Below are 14658 nucleotides of genomic sequence, written 5' to 3'. Positions count from 1 at the left end.
CGTGGCCTCCTTTGGACACTCTCCAATGGCTCAATCTCTCCCTTCCATTGTGTCCCCCCAAACTGCCCCAGTCTTGCAGGTGAGGTCGCCCCAGGGCAGAGCAGATCGGGACAATCCCCTCCCTGATGCCCCCAGCACAGGCTTGGCCCTCCTGGCTGCCAGGGCACTGCTGACTCAGGGCCAACTGGCACCCACCAGCACCCCCAGGGCCCTTTCCCGGCACTGCTTCCCAGCCTCTCGTTCCCATCTGTCCCTACATCCGGGCTTGCCCCATCCCAATCCAGCACCCTCCCTTGTTGAATTTCATGTGTTTGGTGATTGGCCACTGCTCTGATTTATCAAGGTCTCTCTGCAGGGCTCTCAACAGCTCCTCCAAGATTTGTGTAATCTGCAGGCTGCCAGTCCTGTGTCCAAGTTTTTTATGAAGATGTCGAAGAGAACACGGCCTATTGAGAGCTGATTGCAGTGTCCTGTACAAAAATAAGTGTCCTGTACAAAAATAAGGGCTTGGCAGCCACCACTTGTGGAACTCTTTTGGAAAGTCTAAAGGCCACCACCTCCTGAGTGTAAACAGTGGGCTGGGTGCCGGAATTAAGGTGACCATAAAAGTTCAAGAGCTCCCTGACGCATCTGCTGCCTTTGTTGAGCCTGGCAAGAATTTACATGTCCTTGGAAATGGTTTGTGACGCTTTCTTTCTTCCCTTTCACCTCAGCCCTTTATCCCAACCCCACTGCCATGTGCTCACAGTGGGTCAGGGACCGACATCCCAATTCCTACGGCCGAGTGTGTGATTTACTGACAAAACTGGCCCGAGGTAAATGGGATGGGATGAGGGGTGGATGCTGTCCTGGTCTTGGCTGAGAGACAGGGAATTTCCTTGCTGGTAGCTGGCACAGTGCTGTGGTTTGGGTTCAGGAGGAGCACAGTGGTGGACACCTCTATGGGCTGCCATGGACATGAGGAACAGTTTTAGGTTCCCCTGTCCTACATGTGGGCACCTCCTGCCATTTAAATCGGGCACAGCAACGTCCCAGCAGCCTCCAAGAAGATGCCTGCAGGTGCTTCCTTCTCTCCATGGACTGCTCCATCAGAGCCTGCAGTTCCCAGCAGGAATCTTGGTCACCTCTGGCACCTCAGAAGCAGCCAAGTGTTTGTGTCCAGCACTTGTAACCAAGTGCTGTGAGCTTTTGTCTTCATTCATTGCCAGGGGAGCTGGGACAAGGAGTCCCCTGCAGGTGCCTGTTTTGGGCCCACTGAAGTGGGGCAGGAGGAATCCCAGCCCATGGGGATTGTGGAGGGAGCTGAGTGTCCTTCTGGCCCCAGGTCTGCAGAGCCACAAGGAGACACCTCTGCTGACTCAGCTGAGTCCCTTCCCTCAGTGCAGGGCAAGGAGATCCCTCCTGGGCACTGTCTGGGGTTCCTGTCTAAGGATGGGACATGAAAAGGTGAATCTCGAACTTAACTCAGAGCCTGTTTGGAGACTGTGCCCGAGCTGCCACCCCCGGCCCTGCCGAGCTCCAGGAGGGTCCAGGGGGCAGGTGGGACTGCCCTGGCACGGAGGGCACCGAGGCTGAAATGTTGGGAGCTGGAGAGGCCTCGCTGCAAACGGCCCGGGGGGGGTCAACGAGTGCCCCAAAACCCCCCCTTGGAGAGGGGTCACCCCACAGGGACTGAAGCCCCCCGAGATCCCCTCATTTGAGAGGGGTCACCCCATAGTGGAGCAGAGTCTGAAGCCTCCTGAGATCCCCCACTTTGAGAGGGATCACCCCACAGACACTGAAGCCCCCCGAGATCCTCTCTTGGAAAGGGGACACCCCGAGGAATCCCCCTCGGAGTGAGGTCACTCCACAGGGATCCTGCAGCTCCCGGAGACCCCCCCATGGAGCAGAGACCACCCAGAGGGGACCACCCAAGAGACACGACTGGGAGAGGGTCTGACCTTTAATGTGACACAATGGGAGTACAAATTGAGGGTTCTCCCCACCTTCACCCCCCCCCCACCGTGTCCCACTCCCCCCTCGGCGTCCATCCACGGCCCAGGGGAGGAGGGGCCCCCCCCGAAATCCAGCACCGAGGGTCCGAGCTGAGGATGAGAAGGAAATCAGTGGGGAAGGGGCACTCAAAGAGCCCCCCAAAATGGGGGTTTGGGGGAACAGGAGGAACCCGAAACTACCCTCCAAGTGATTTGGGAGGGTCAGAGAACTCTGCAGCCACCGCCCCCCAAAACAAGGGTTTGGAGGGGTCAGGGACTACCTAGAATAATCTGGGGAGGGGTCAGAGGCTTCCACAGCCCTCCAAAATGGACGTTTTTGGCAGTTCAGGGACTGCCATTCCTCCTAAAAAATTGGAGGCATAAGAACAGAGAATCCCAAAAGCACTCTAAAATAACTCAGGGGTGTCAGTGAGCACCACACTCCCTCCAAAATGGGAGTCTGTGCAGGTTCAGGGACCCCCAACCCCCTCAAAACTGGGGACATGGAGGGGAACCCCAAAATTATTTGGGAGAGGCAGCAACCTCTTCCAGACTCCACAAAATTGAGCTCTGGGGTGCTACAAGATCCCCCCCAAAAATAATTTAAGGGGGTGGTGGTGTCAGAAAATCGGATAGGCCCCCCAAAAATGGGGGGGTTGGCGGGAGGGTGTGGGGATGGAGGGTTTTCGAGGGTCCCCAGCTGCGTGCAGGGGGTGCAGGGGGGTTTCCCAGGGTGCCCCCAATCACTTTTGGGGGGTGCCACCCCCGCCCCCCCGCCCGCCGTGCCCCTACCTCAGTTGTCGTAGTTGTCCCGGTACGAGGCCGAGGGGAAGCGCTCGCCGTAGCCCCCTGGTTCCTGGGGGACAGCAGGGTGGGGAGGGGGTCAGCACCCACGGGTGCCCCTCCCAGCAACCACAAGCCCCCTCAAACCACCACAAACACTCCCAAGAGCTTCACCCCAGGACTCCCCTCCCACCCCCTCCCACCAAGCTCTACCCCCACCGTTCCCAGCACCCCCCTGGGGCCTTCCCCAAATCCCAAGGGTGTCCCCTCCACGGTGTCCCCTCACACGGGTGTCCCCCAACTCCCGGTGTCTCCACGGTGTCCCCCACTCACCGGCTGCCGTAGTCCCGGGAGCCCCGTAGCCCCCCCCGCTGCGCCCGTCGTAGCGGCCCCCGTAGCCACGGTCACCCCCTCCTGTGGGGGGAACCCCAAGTATTGAGGGGGTGCAAGAGGGAACATAAAACTCCTCAAGATGCCCCTGAGCCCCCAAAATCCTCAGTCCCCAAACAAAGCCTGATCCCCTCAGAACTCTTTGTTGCTCTTCCCAGGTTCCATCCAGGACCCCAAGTGCCCCGCTGTGTCCTCCAGCTCCCCCCCAAACACCCCCTCAAGATCCTTTATTTACCCCCCAGGTCACCCCCAAATCTCTTCCAGTCCCCTCCCCTCCAAAGACCCCCCCCAGGTGCCCCCCTCAAAGCCACCCAAAATCCCCAAGTGCTCTCCAAAACCACCAGACACCAAATCACCCCTCCAAAATCCCCCTCATCACCTCACAAATCCCCTCCCACCACAAATCCTCCCAAATCACCCAAAAACCCCCTCACCCTGCCAAGTACCCCCCAAAAAGCTCCAAGATTCCCCATTAACCCCCCCAAACAACCCCACAGACCCCCTGCCCCCCCACACCACTCCAATCCCCCAAAAAGCCCCTTAACCCCCTCCAGCCCCACCCAGGACGTACCTGGGGTATCCTCGGCCCGGCCCGGCCCCTCCGTAGCCTCCCCGGGCACCACGGGGATTTCCAGCGTGATCCACCCGGATCTGCCGCCCATCCAGGCACTGGGGACGGACACGCCACGCTGGGGTCACCCCAACCCCTCCTGGGACCCCCAGCCCCAGACATGTTTAGGGCTCCCCAAGTTCCACCCAGCACCCCAGGGACCCCCAGCCCCAGACATGTTTAGGGTTCCCCAAGTTCCACCCACACCCTCCAGGGACCCCCACCAGGGGCACTCAGCGACCCTCAATGCACCCCCACACCCTTAGAGACCCCCCAAGATCCCACCAGGGGCCCCCAGACCCCACTAAAAATGGCCCAAACCCACTCAGAGATCCCCCAAACACCCCCTTGGGGTCTCCCACGTCCCCCCAGGCACCCACAGGGGACTCTCTGGGGTCCCCCTCTGGACTCCATTCTGAGTGTCCCAGACCTCCTCAGTGACCCCAAAAGTCGTGCAGGGCTCCTGAGGGTCCTGCAGCCCCCCCAGCCCCCCCCACCTCGCCGTTCATGGCCCTCATGGCGTCGCTGGCGTGCTCAGGGTTGGTGAAGGTGACGAAGCCGAAGCCGCGCGAGCGTTGGGTCTCCCGGTCCTTCACCACCACCACTGCGGGGGCAGGGGGTCAGGGGTCCAGGGGGCTCAGGGACCCCCCCAAACCACCACTGAGGGGCAATGGGGGGAGTCAGGGAGGGCTGGGACCCCCCCCTGAAATGGGGTCCCACAGGAGGAAGGGACACCCCAACCCCAAAGCCAATCCTATGCATTAAGACCCAAAACCGTGGTCCAAAGGGACCCCCGCCCATGGGTGGCCCCCCAAAAACCTGGGGTGCCAAAGCAGAGGGAACCTCCCCAGACCCCATTCTAAAGGCTACACCCAAAAATAGCCCCCCCCAAAACCCTTGGGTGTCACCCCAAAGCCAAGGCCTCCAGTGGGGGAGTCAGCCACTTCCAAGGTGTCCTCCCTCCCCAGGCAGATTTTGGGGACTCCTGGAGAGATGTGGGGGGGTCCCCAGAGAATGGAAGAGGAACCCCAAGGGATTCTGGGGCTCTGGGAGGGGATCTGACGATTCTCAGGAGGGTTTGAGGGAGGAAATGGTCCTAGAGGAGAATTTGGGGGGATCTCAGGGGTTTCTGGGGGCAACAGGTGGGGGTGCTGGGGAGGAGTTGGGGCGTCTGCAACATTTGGGGTTCCCAGGAGGGATCTGGGACTCCCAAGGAGGTTTGGGGGTTCCGGGGGGGCTCGGGGTGCCTCACCCTCGGCGATGGGCCCGAAGGAGCTGAAGTGCTGCTCCAGCCCCTGCTCGTCCGTGTCGTAGTTGAGGCCCCCCACAAAGAGCTTCCCCTCCTCGGCCGCCATGCGTGGGGGGCGGGGCCGGGAGCGATGTCACAGGGTGGGGCCCTGCCCCTCCGGCGACACTGCAACCTGGGCAGCGGGAAAGAGTTATGGCGTCACAGCCCTGCCCCCACACCCCCCGGGCTGCTGTGACATCGCAGCCCCGGCAGGGAACTCCCCGGGGTGTCCCCCCCGATGGCACAACCCTCAAAGCGACCCTGATGACGTCACAGCCCAGAGGGAATCCCTCTGCCCCGTGCGGGGTTCCGTGACGTCACAGTTCGCAGAACGCACTCCCCTGGGCCCCTATGACGTTATTACCCTGGTGGGACCCCCACGTAGCCCCCAGTGACGTCATAGCTCTCCAAGAGACCCCAGTCCTAGAGACCCCCCCTGACGTCACTGTCTTGGGACAACCCCTCGCAGCTCCACACCTCCCCTCCCGGTTACGTCACGGGAACTCCCCGTGGCTCCCCCCTGACGTCACACCCCCCCCCAGCCCCACGTGGATCCCCCCCCGGCCACGTGGGCACCTCCCGGAAGCGCCGCTCCCGCTCCCCGCGCGCGCGCTGGCCCCGCCCTCCCGCGCACGCGCGAACCCCGCGCGGCCCCCAACGCGGCGTGGCGGGAGGGGGGAGGGAGGAAACCCCGCCCGGGGGCAGCGCCCGCGCCGAGCGGCGGGAACCGCAGCTATCGCGACACGGGGAACGGGGCACGGAGCCCCCACGGAGCGGCCGCCACAACTCACCCGCGCTGCCGGCCCGGCCCGGAATGAGGCCGCGCCCGCCCCGCCCCGCCTTATCAACCGGCCCCGCCCCCGCCGCGCGTCACGGCCGCGCCGCCACGCGATTGGTCACCTGCTGGGACCCGCCCCCTCCACGCGCGGAACGGACCATTGGGGGGGTTGGGCGGGGAAAGGAGCGCGTGGTACCGCCCGGGCCGCGGGGGGCGGGGAGCTCGTGGAGTGTGGGGTCAGGGGGGTCCCCATGGAGGTCCCGATGGGGGCCTGGGGGATCCCAGTGGGTCCCGATGTGGGGTCTGGGGGATCCCGGGGGGTCCCCAGGGGGGTCCCGGTGGGTCCCGATGGGGGTCAGGGGGATCCCGGGGGGGTCCCGATGGAGTTCGGGGGATCCCGGGGTGGGAGGCGCTGGAAGAGAGGAGCGTTCCCGAGGGCTCTCGGGGGTCACACGGGGTCCCGGGAGAGGCTGGGAGGGCTCGGTGGGGTTCACACGTGGGGTCCCTGGGGGGCTCACAAAGGGTCACACCGGTCCCGGGGAGGCTTTAATGGTCGGTCCCGTTACAGCCGAAACGCCGCGGCCCCGCCCCGTCCCCTCCCCCACCGTGATACCGGGGGGGCGCGACCCCCCCAAAGAATCCATGACCCCCCCCTCCCCCGGGGGCCAGAGGGGCTCCGAACACCCCACTCCCCCCTCCCGGGCCCCTGTGTGGGCTATAGGGAATTCCCTCACCCTACAGACACCCACAGAGCCCCCGGGGGCCACAGGGACCCCCCCGGCCCCGCTGAGCCCCCGAACAGTCCAAGGGCCCTTCCGAGGGGGTCCCGCGCCCCCCACCCCCCGCAGGGCGCTATTTGGGAGGGGGGGCCCTCCCACTGCATATAAAAATCCACGCCCCCCACTCCTCTCCCCTGTACATATATACACGGAACCCACGGAGACAGGGAGGGGACAGGGGGAGGTTTGGCGATCCTGAGTGAGGGGGGCTGAGATGGGAGTGACCTCAAGGTAAAGGGTGAGGAACCGACGAGTTCTCCCCCAGGGCACGAATCGCCCTCAGTGTAAAGTGTCCCTTTTGTGCGGCCTCGGGGTGGGGGAGGGGGGCACGTGAGTGACCCCAGAGCGAGGTGTCACCTCGGCATCGAGCGGGAGTAACTCTGGAGGAACACCTGATTCAGCCCAGGAATGGGGTCTGGGTAACCCTGGAGTGAGAAGTGGAGGCTGAGTGCTCTGGGAGTAAGGGATGAGTAATTTCAGGGCAAGGATTGACCTCAGAGTAATGACTGTGTGGCCATTGGGTGAGTAAGAACCTCAGAGTAAGGGATAAGTAAAGACTACTCCCCTCCCACTCGTGCACTGGGTAACTTTTGCAATCTCAGTGTAAACTGTGACCTCTTGTAGCATCTGAGGAACTTCAACGTAACAAACCTCAATAACTTCAAGTTACTGGACAACAGCAAGGGCTGAGTAACCTCAGAGTAAGAGCTGTGAAGCCCAGAAGAGGGGCTGAGAGCATCCTGGAAGTGTAAAGGGCGAGTAAGACCACAGCAAGCAGTGAAGGAGGGGTATCCATGGGGTATCCTCAGAGGAAAGGCATGGAAGAACAGGGGGAGCAGGAGACACCAGAGCTGAGTAACACATGAGTAAAGATGTGGCACAGGGCAACTCAGCAACCTCTGAGTAGCACAAGGAGGGGCTAAGGAAGCAACTGGAGGGTGGGGGAAGCTCGAAAGCAGAAGAGGGGCTTCCTACTGTCTGAGTAAAGGTTGAGTAGCAAAGAAGGCGCTGCCAATGTAACCCCAAACCCACCACGCCGGGGGGTAAACAGGGCTGGCCCACTAAGGCCTTAGGAACCTCTGAGTAAGCATTAAGTGTTGAGTAAGGCCTAAGTCCCTTCTGAGGACCCACCACACAAGGCCAGTTACAAGTGTGGGGCGAGTCAGCGTGAAGATACGTTTCAGTGACCTGCTAGTAAGGGCTGAGCAACCTCTGAGTAAGATGAGGCAGGCCAAGACTTGTGTAATGCTGGAGTGCAGCCTGGAGGATGAGAGAACCTGGGATTCCAGCAATAAATAGGGAGAGCTGAGTAGCAGAAGGCTGAGGAACCTCTGAGTAAGGGCTGGGTCACTGCACAGGCAGCGTCAGAGGAGCAAGCGCGTCACGTCCACGGAAGCACCGAGTAGGCCAAAGGGGTGGTAACGTCGGAGTAAGTGCAGGGCAAAGGCAAAGGAGAATGAACCACGTGGAGGGACCCTGGAGTAAGGTGCGAGTAGCAGTAAAGTATCAAGCAACGCAAAAGGATGAGCTGAGCAAGCCCAGAGAAAGGACCCATCTGAGTAACCCCGGAGTAAGTTCTGTGTAGAAGTGCTGAGTAACCTCAGACTGGGTAAACTCAAAGGACACACCCAGGAGGAACCCTGGAGTAAGTTCTGAATAGGGGCAACGTACCAAGTGACTTCAGACTAACAGCTGAGGAAGCTCAGACTAAAGACACCCCCCCCACACTCATGAGTGACGCTGGAGTAAAATCTGGGTAGGAGTAAAGTACCAACCAACCTCGACGTAAGGGCCAGGAACGCTCAGAGTAACAATCTCCACGAGCAACCCAGGGGGAGGGAGGGTAACCCCAGCTGAGTAACATCTGAGTAACTGAGAGTAGAAACGGAGTAACACTCCAGCAGTGAGCAAGTCAAGGCTGAGGAGTCAGGAAATAAGGCTGGAGTAGGGCAGGTGTGGCCGCAGAGCTGGGCCTGAGCTGCCTTGGAGTAAAGTCAGAGCTGGGCCTGAGTAACCCTGGGGTAACCCTGGAGTGAAGGGGGACCAACCTCGGAGTAGGCCCCCCCACCATGGGGAACCTCCTGGGAGATGCTGAAGCCTCAAATAACATCAGGGTGACCCTGGAGTTGAGCGTGTAAGCCCAGAAGGGCACTGTGACTCCCCTCCCCCACCCTTCCCGCCCCAAAACTGCTCCCAGGGTGCCCCCGCCCCTGCCAGGCCCTGCCCTGCTGTGCCCCACCCCCTCTGAGCCCCGCCCCTTGGGGGGAGGGACCCATATAGACTCTTATTTATAATATTGCCTTGAAAAAATAAAACTCGAAGTAAATTGGGGGGGAAGAAACCCCAGACTCAAGGGAACTCCCCAAAAAAATAGGGGGGACCCCAAACCCCCCTCCAGTGGGGGGGTCCCACATGACCCCCCCCAAATCCAGCAGCAGTTCTTCGGGGGGTTGTCTGGGGGGCCGTCGTTACCGGTCCAGGGGGCCCTCCCGTAGTTTTGGGGTGAGCCCTTATTTTGGGCATCACCCCCCAGTTTTGTGGCACACCCCCCCCCTCAGTTTTGGGGGGTCCTGGGAGGTTGCAGCAGCAGTCCAGAGGCTGTGGGGAGAGGAAGCAGTTAAGGGAGGGGGCCTCAAATGGATGAACCCCTAAATTTGCCCCCTCCCCCCTTTTTAGGGCTTTCCCCATTCATAAGAGTTACTCCATTTTGGGGGTCTGTGAGGCCCTAATTTTGTGGGGGCCCATAGTGGGGCAGCTCCACATTTTGGGGGTGTCCCCCATGTTTGGGGGGATATCCCCTGGTTTTGGGGTAGATCCCCCCATTTCTGGAAAGCTCCTTTTCCAGGGGACTCTCCCAAATCTGAGATGTGTTTTGGGGGGCTCATTTTTTGGGGTGTTCCCCACACTTTCAGGCTCAATCCCCGGGGCTACTGCTCCTCAACTTTGGGAAGAGTCAATTCAGCAGTCCCACGGGAGGGGTCTCCCATTTTGGGCAGCTCACCTGATTTTTGGGGGGCCCTACCTGCTCAGCATCAGAACTCAGTGTCGAGCACCCGGAAGGCGGAAGAACCTGGGGAGAAAACGAGGGGGGCACGGTGTGGGTTTGGGGAGGCCGCAGTTTCGGGGGGGTCACAGTTTCGGGTGCTGACCTGGGGGGGGCAGGGGGTTCGTGCGCAGCCCCGGCTCCTTCTGGAGCTGGATCTCCTTCAGGGCGAAGATGGAGGTGGCTGTGGGGGAGAAAGGGGGGTGGGCAGGGCCTCACATCAAGGGGGTGTTACCACGGGAGAAGGGGTGTGGTTGTTTTCAAGTCCCACCCACTAGAAAAACCACACCTTGTTGATTTGCATAGCTCCTCCCACACATCAATGATTTGTCACCCCACATCACCAATTTGCATAGCTCCTTCCACACCACACTGATTTGCCACTCCCACATCTCTAATTTGCATAGCCCCTCCCTTTCTTCTGAGGCTCCACCCACCAATGGCTAAACCTTGCCCCTCAAGTTCCTCCCACTGCCCCCCACTTCCACCAATGGGCACCCTCCCCCAGGGGAAGCTCCACCCTCCAAGGCTCCACCCTGCCCCAACAAGCCCCACCCCCCAAAACAGCTCCACCCACTCCCAGCCCTCACCCACTGACTCCTCCCAACAAAGCCCCACCCCAAAGCCACACCCCACAAAAGCTCCACCCACTCCACAAATCCCCGCCCACTACAGCCCCTGCCCTCAGGCCACGCCCACAGAAGCTCCCCGCACCAAGTGGTGCCACCCCCACCCCCGACGCCCCCGTCCCTCGTGCCCCCACTCACTGTCGGGCAGGGCGCTGACCCGCGGGCCCAGGCAGCCGAAGAAGGGGTGTGCCATGGCCTCCGCCGCCGGCAGCCGCCGTCGCCCCTCGAACTGCCCCGCCTACCGTCAGGACACGCCCACGGGGCGGGGACACACCCACAGAGGGCGTGGCCCCCGAAATCCCCACCCCCTTTCCCTCCCCCTTTTGTGCCCCCCACCCCACGGTAGGTGGAGCCTGTGCAAGCCACGCCCAGGGGGTGAGGGGGGCCCTGGGGAGGCTCATCTGGGAAAGGTGTGGTCACTTGGGGTGGAGGGGGTGGGAATGGCACGGGGAGGGGCTTGGGGCAGGGCTGGGTGGGGCCCGTGGGGAGGGGGGGGCCAGCACAAGTCCATTCCCCCTCACCTGCAGCAGCTGCCCCAGCAGGTCAGCACCGTCATGGTCCAGCCTAGGGGGTGGAAAAGGGGGAGTCAGGCACCCCCTGATCCTGCTACGGGGCAGAGACACCCCCCACCACCCCCCATGGGGCAGCGACCTCCCTGTGGGATTGGGACACCCTCTATGGGGCAGAAACCCCCCTGTATGGGCCAGAGATCCCTCATGGGGCAGGGAGACCCCTGCTATGGTAGAGAAACCCCCACTATGATAGAGAACCCCCACTTTCTGGCAGCCCTCCCCCGTGCCCCCCACCGTGGGGCGTGGTGCCGCAGCCCCTCGGGCGGGTACAGCGGGTACTTGTGGGCCCGGAACTCAGCGTTGGCCCCGATCCCCGGCCACGTCTCCTCCGTCGGGGTCCCTGGGGGGGAAAAAGGGAAGGTCAGGGGTCCCCAAAACCCCACTGAGCACCCCCTCAACTGACCCCTCACCCTCAAAATCCCAGGGGATCGATCCAGCATTCCCCTTAGTCCCCCAAAACCTTGGATCGTCCCCCACAACCTTCCGATTCCAGGGACTTGCAAAATTACCCCAAAACCTTTTATTCAACCCCAACCCCTTTAATTTTCCCCAAGCCCCTTAATTTTTCTCAAAGCTCCTCATATTACCCCAGACTCTTTTCAATTATCCCAAAACCATTTCATTTCTCCCAAGCCCCTGACTCTCCCAAATTTATTCCAAACCCCTAATTTCCACCCAACTCTGATTAAAATCCCCTAGATTTCCTCAACTCCCTTAATTTACTGCAACTCCCCTAAAATTTGCCCCAAACCCCCAGATTTTCCCCAACTCTCCACAGTTCCCCCCAAATTTTCACAGAACCTCTGAATTTGCCCCAATCCCACCAAAAAAAACCCATTTATCCCCCACAAAGCCTCTTTATTCCTCCCCATCTTTACCCCAAACACTCCGATTTGCCCCCAGTGCCCCCAGGTTCACTCCAAGCCCCTCTAGATTTGCCCAAACCCCCATGAATTGCCCCCAAACCGGCGTCCCCCGTACCCAGTAGTCGGAAGATGAAGTGCAGCTGCTCCTCCACGGTGGCTCCGGGGAACAGCGGCCGCCCCGTCACCATCTCCGAGAAGATGCAGCCAACGCCCCTGCGCCCAGAGAGACCCTCAGGCAAGAAACACCCACATCCCCCCCAAAAAACATCCCATTCCCAGCGAGACCCTCGTGCCAGAGACCTCCCACCCCCAACCAGGGCTCGTGGTGCTCACTCGGGACCCCCAGGCCGTGCCCCCCCTCAACTCGTGCGAGACCCTCGTGCGTGAGAGCCCTGCGAGCAAACCCCTCCTGGAGCCAGGCAGGTCCCTGTGCCCCCCACCCTGTGCCCCCCCTGCACCCACCACATGTCGATCTGGGTGGAGTACTCGGTGGAGCCCAGCAGGATGTCGGGCGGGCGGTACCACAGCGTCACCACCTCGCTCGAGTACGTCTTGGTCGGGATGGACTTGGCTCGGGCCAGGCCTGGGGGGTGACAGGGGGGGTCAGGGTCCCCAGAAGGGTTCAGAGGGGGGGCAGTGGAGGCCCCTAAGGGGCTCCTGGGGTTGGCTGGGGTCCCTGGGTGGGGGAGGGAATTGGGGTTCCCAAGGGGGCTCCCGTTATCCAAGAGTAATGGGAGTCCCTGGAGGAGAAAAGTGGGGTCTGCAGAGGAGTCCAGATGAGGCAATGATGACCCCTAAGGGGGTTCTGGGGGTCCCTGGAAGTAAAAGTGGGGCCTCTGGGGAAGCAAACGGGGTCATGTGGGATAATTAGGGTCTCTTAGGAGGAAATCAGCATCCCCACAAAGGTCTCCAAGACAGTCCTAGAGAAATCCAGTACCTGGAGATGGGAGACTTTTGGGGGTCTCAGGTTGTGTTTCGATAAACACCACGTTTATTTTAGGAGTGCAGGGACAAGGATTTGGGGTATCCTTAGGAAGGAGGAGCAGGGAGGGTATTGAGGGTTCCAGGGGAGAAGTTGGGGTCCCAGGGCACATTTTTGGCGTCCCCTGACCGAAGTCGGCGAGCTTGAGGTCCCCGCGGCGGCTGAGCAGGAGGTTCTGGGGCTTGAGGTCACGGTGCAGCACCTTGTGCCGGTGGCAGAACGCGAGGCCCCGCAGCAGCTGGAACAGGAACAGCTGCCCCCCACCCAAAAATGGGCCTTGCATGCTCAGGGCACACTCATTGCACACCCCCAGCACGATTCTGGTCCCTCCATGGGTACAAACCCCCATAAACAAGTCCTAAACACCCCCCACCCTCCTGGGAGACACCAGACCCCTCACACACCCTCTCACCCCCCCAGCCCTCCTTAACCCTGCACCTCGACATTGTGCACCCTCCTAACCTTCCCCTACACCCCTACAAAGACTGTGATGAGTCCCCCCCACAAAAGTCCCCTCACCCCAACACTGTGCATGCTGATGACCCCCAAACCCCTCACCCCAACACTGTGCATGCTGATGATCCCCCCAGACCCCTCACCCTGACCCTGTGCATGCTGATGACCCCCAAAACCCCTCACCCTGACATTGTGCATGCTGATGACCCCCCCAGACCCCTCACCCTGACCCTGTGCATGCTGATGAACCCCCCCAGACCCCTCACCCTGACCCTGTGCATGCTGATGAACCCCCCAGACCCCTCACCCTGACGTTGTGCATGCTGATGACGTTGCCACAGTCGTCCAGGTACTGCTTGAGATCCCGATCCTGGAGGGGGGGACAGGGGGACCCTAAAATGGGGCAGTTGGGGGGAGGGGGTCCTGGACTTCCTGAGGGGTGTCCATGGGGAATTTGGAGGGTCCTGGGGGCATCGGGTGGGGGGTTATGGGTGTCTGGGGGGGAGGGTTTGGGGGGTGCTGGAGAGTTTTAATGAGCCCTGGGTGCAACTGGGGAGGTCAATGGAGTATTTGGGAGGGCCCTACAGTGATCTGGGGGGTCGATGGGGATTTGGGAGGACCCCTAGGGAAGACAGAGGTCCTTGAGGGGGAACCTGGGAGGGCTCCAAGTGTCCAGGGGAGTGAACCACGGTGCAGGGACAGGATTGGGGTCCCAGCATGAAATTTTGGAGACCAGGGGTGTTTGGAAGGGCAGGGAGAGGTATTTTGGGGGTCCCAGAAGGGTTTTAGAGGTGCTGACCAGGTACTCAAAGACGAGGGTGAGGCACTGGGGCGTGTGGACGATGTCGTGCAGCGTCACCACGTTGGCGTGTTTGAGATCCCGCAGCAGCGACACTGGGGGGGACACGGGGGGGGAGCACAGGGACATGGTGGGGACACAGAGAGGACACAGGGGGAGACACACGGAAAGGGGGACACAGGGTGGGGGGACACATGAGAGTAAGGGGCCTCAGCCCTCGTGTGAACCACGCCCAGACCTCCCAAACCACCCCTCCCATTTCCACCCAGCCCCCCCAGTGTCCCCCTCTTGATGTCCCACAGCTCCCACACTGCTCCCCTGCCCTCAGACTCCCCCCAGCCCTCCTCTGCCCCCCACCTTTGTGAGGGACCCCCATGGCCCCCCAACCTTCATAGGGTCCCCTCCCCCCGTGCCCCCCACCCTCGTGGATGGCCGTGCAGGCCCCCCCGTGCCCCTCACCCTCGTGCAGGCCCCCCCGTGCCCCTCACCCTCGCGGATGGCCGTGCACGGTGCCCCCTCCTCGTGCTCCAGCCGGATCTCCTTCAGGGCCACCAGGTTCTCGGTGAGTTTGCTGCGGCCCTTGTACACCGTGGCGTAGGTGCCCTGGGGACAGGGGCACGGGGACATCAGGGATATGGGGAACATGGTGACACAAGGATAGTGAGGACACGGGGACAGGGGGGACATCAGGGACACAAGGAGACACAGGG

The 14658-nt window shown here is 61.5% G+C and overlaps 2 protein-coding genes across 2 annotated transcripts; both read right to left on the bottom strand.

Annotated features, from left to right (window-relative positions):
- Positions 1–3085: 3085 nt before the first annotated feature.
- LOC126642612 (RNA-binding protein 3-like) lies at positions 3086–5898 on the bottom strand. Its single transcript, XM_050320360.1, is given in 6 exon segments — positions 3086–3111; positions 3114–3170; positions 3707–3815; positions 4254–4360; positions 5009–5177; positions 5836–5898. Coding segments are annotated over 5 exon segments (402 nt in total). The 5' UTR covers positions 5112–5177; positions 5836–5898.
- Positions 5899–8811: 2913 nt separating this feature from the next.
- LOC126642611 (cyclin-dependent kinase 16-like) lies at positions 8812–14551 on the bottom strand (the record flags this gene model as incomplete). Its single annotated transcript, XM_050320359.1, has 12 exons — positions 8812–9199; positions 9624–9671; positions 9751–9828; positions 10412–10502; positions 10795–10837; positions 11080–11185; positions 11827–11924; positions 12174–12294; positions 12823–12946; positions 13457–13519; positions 13949–14043; positions 14437–14551. Coding segments are annotated over 11 exons (972 nt in total), but the record flags the coding sequence as incomplete, so codon positions are not given.
- Between the last annotated feature and the right edge of the window lie 107 nt (positions 14552–14658).

The sequence above is a fragment of the Myiozetetes cayanensis genome, unplaced genomic scaffold (genome assembly GCF_022539395.1).
Source record: "Myiozetetes cayanensis isolate MyiCay16 unplaced genomic scaffold, myiCay2020 scf236, whole genome shotgun sequence".
In the NCBI taxonomy this organism is placed as follows: Eukaryota; Metazoa; Chordata; class Aves; order Passeriformes; family Tyrannidae; genus Myiozetetes; species Myiozetetes cayanensis.
This window is presented reverse-complemented; position numbering and strand designations above follow the sequence as displayed.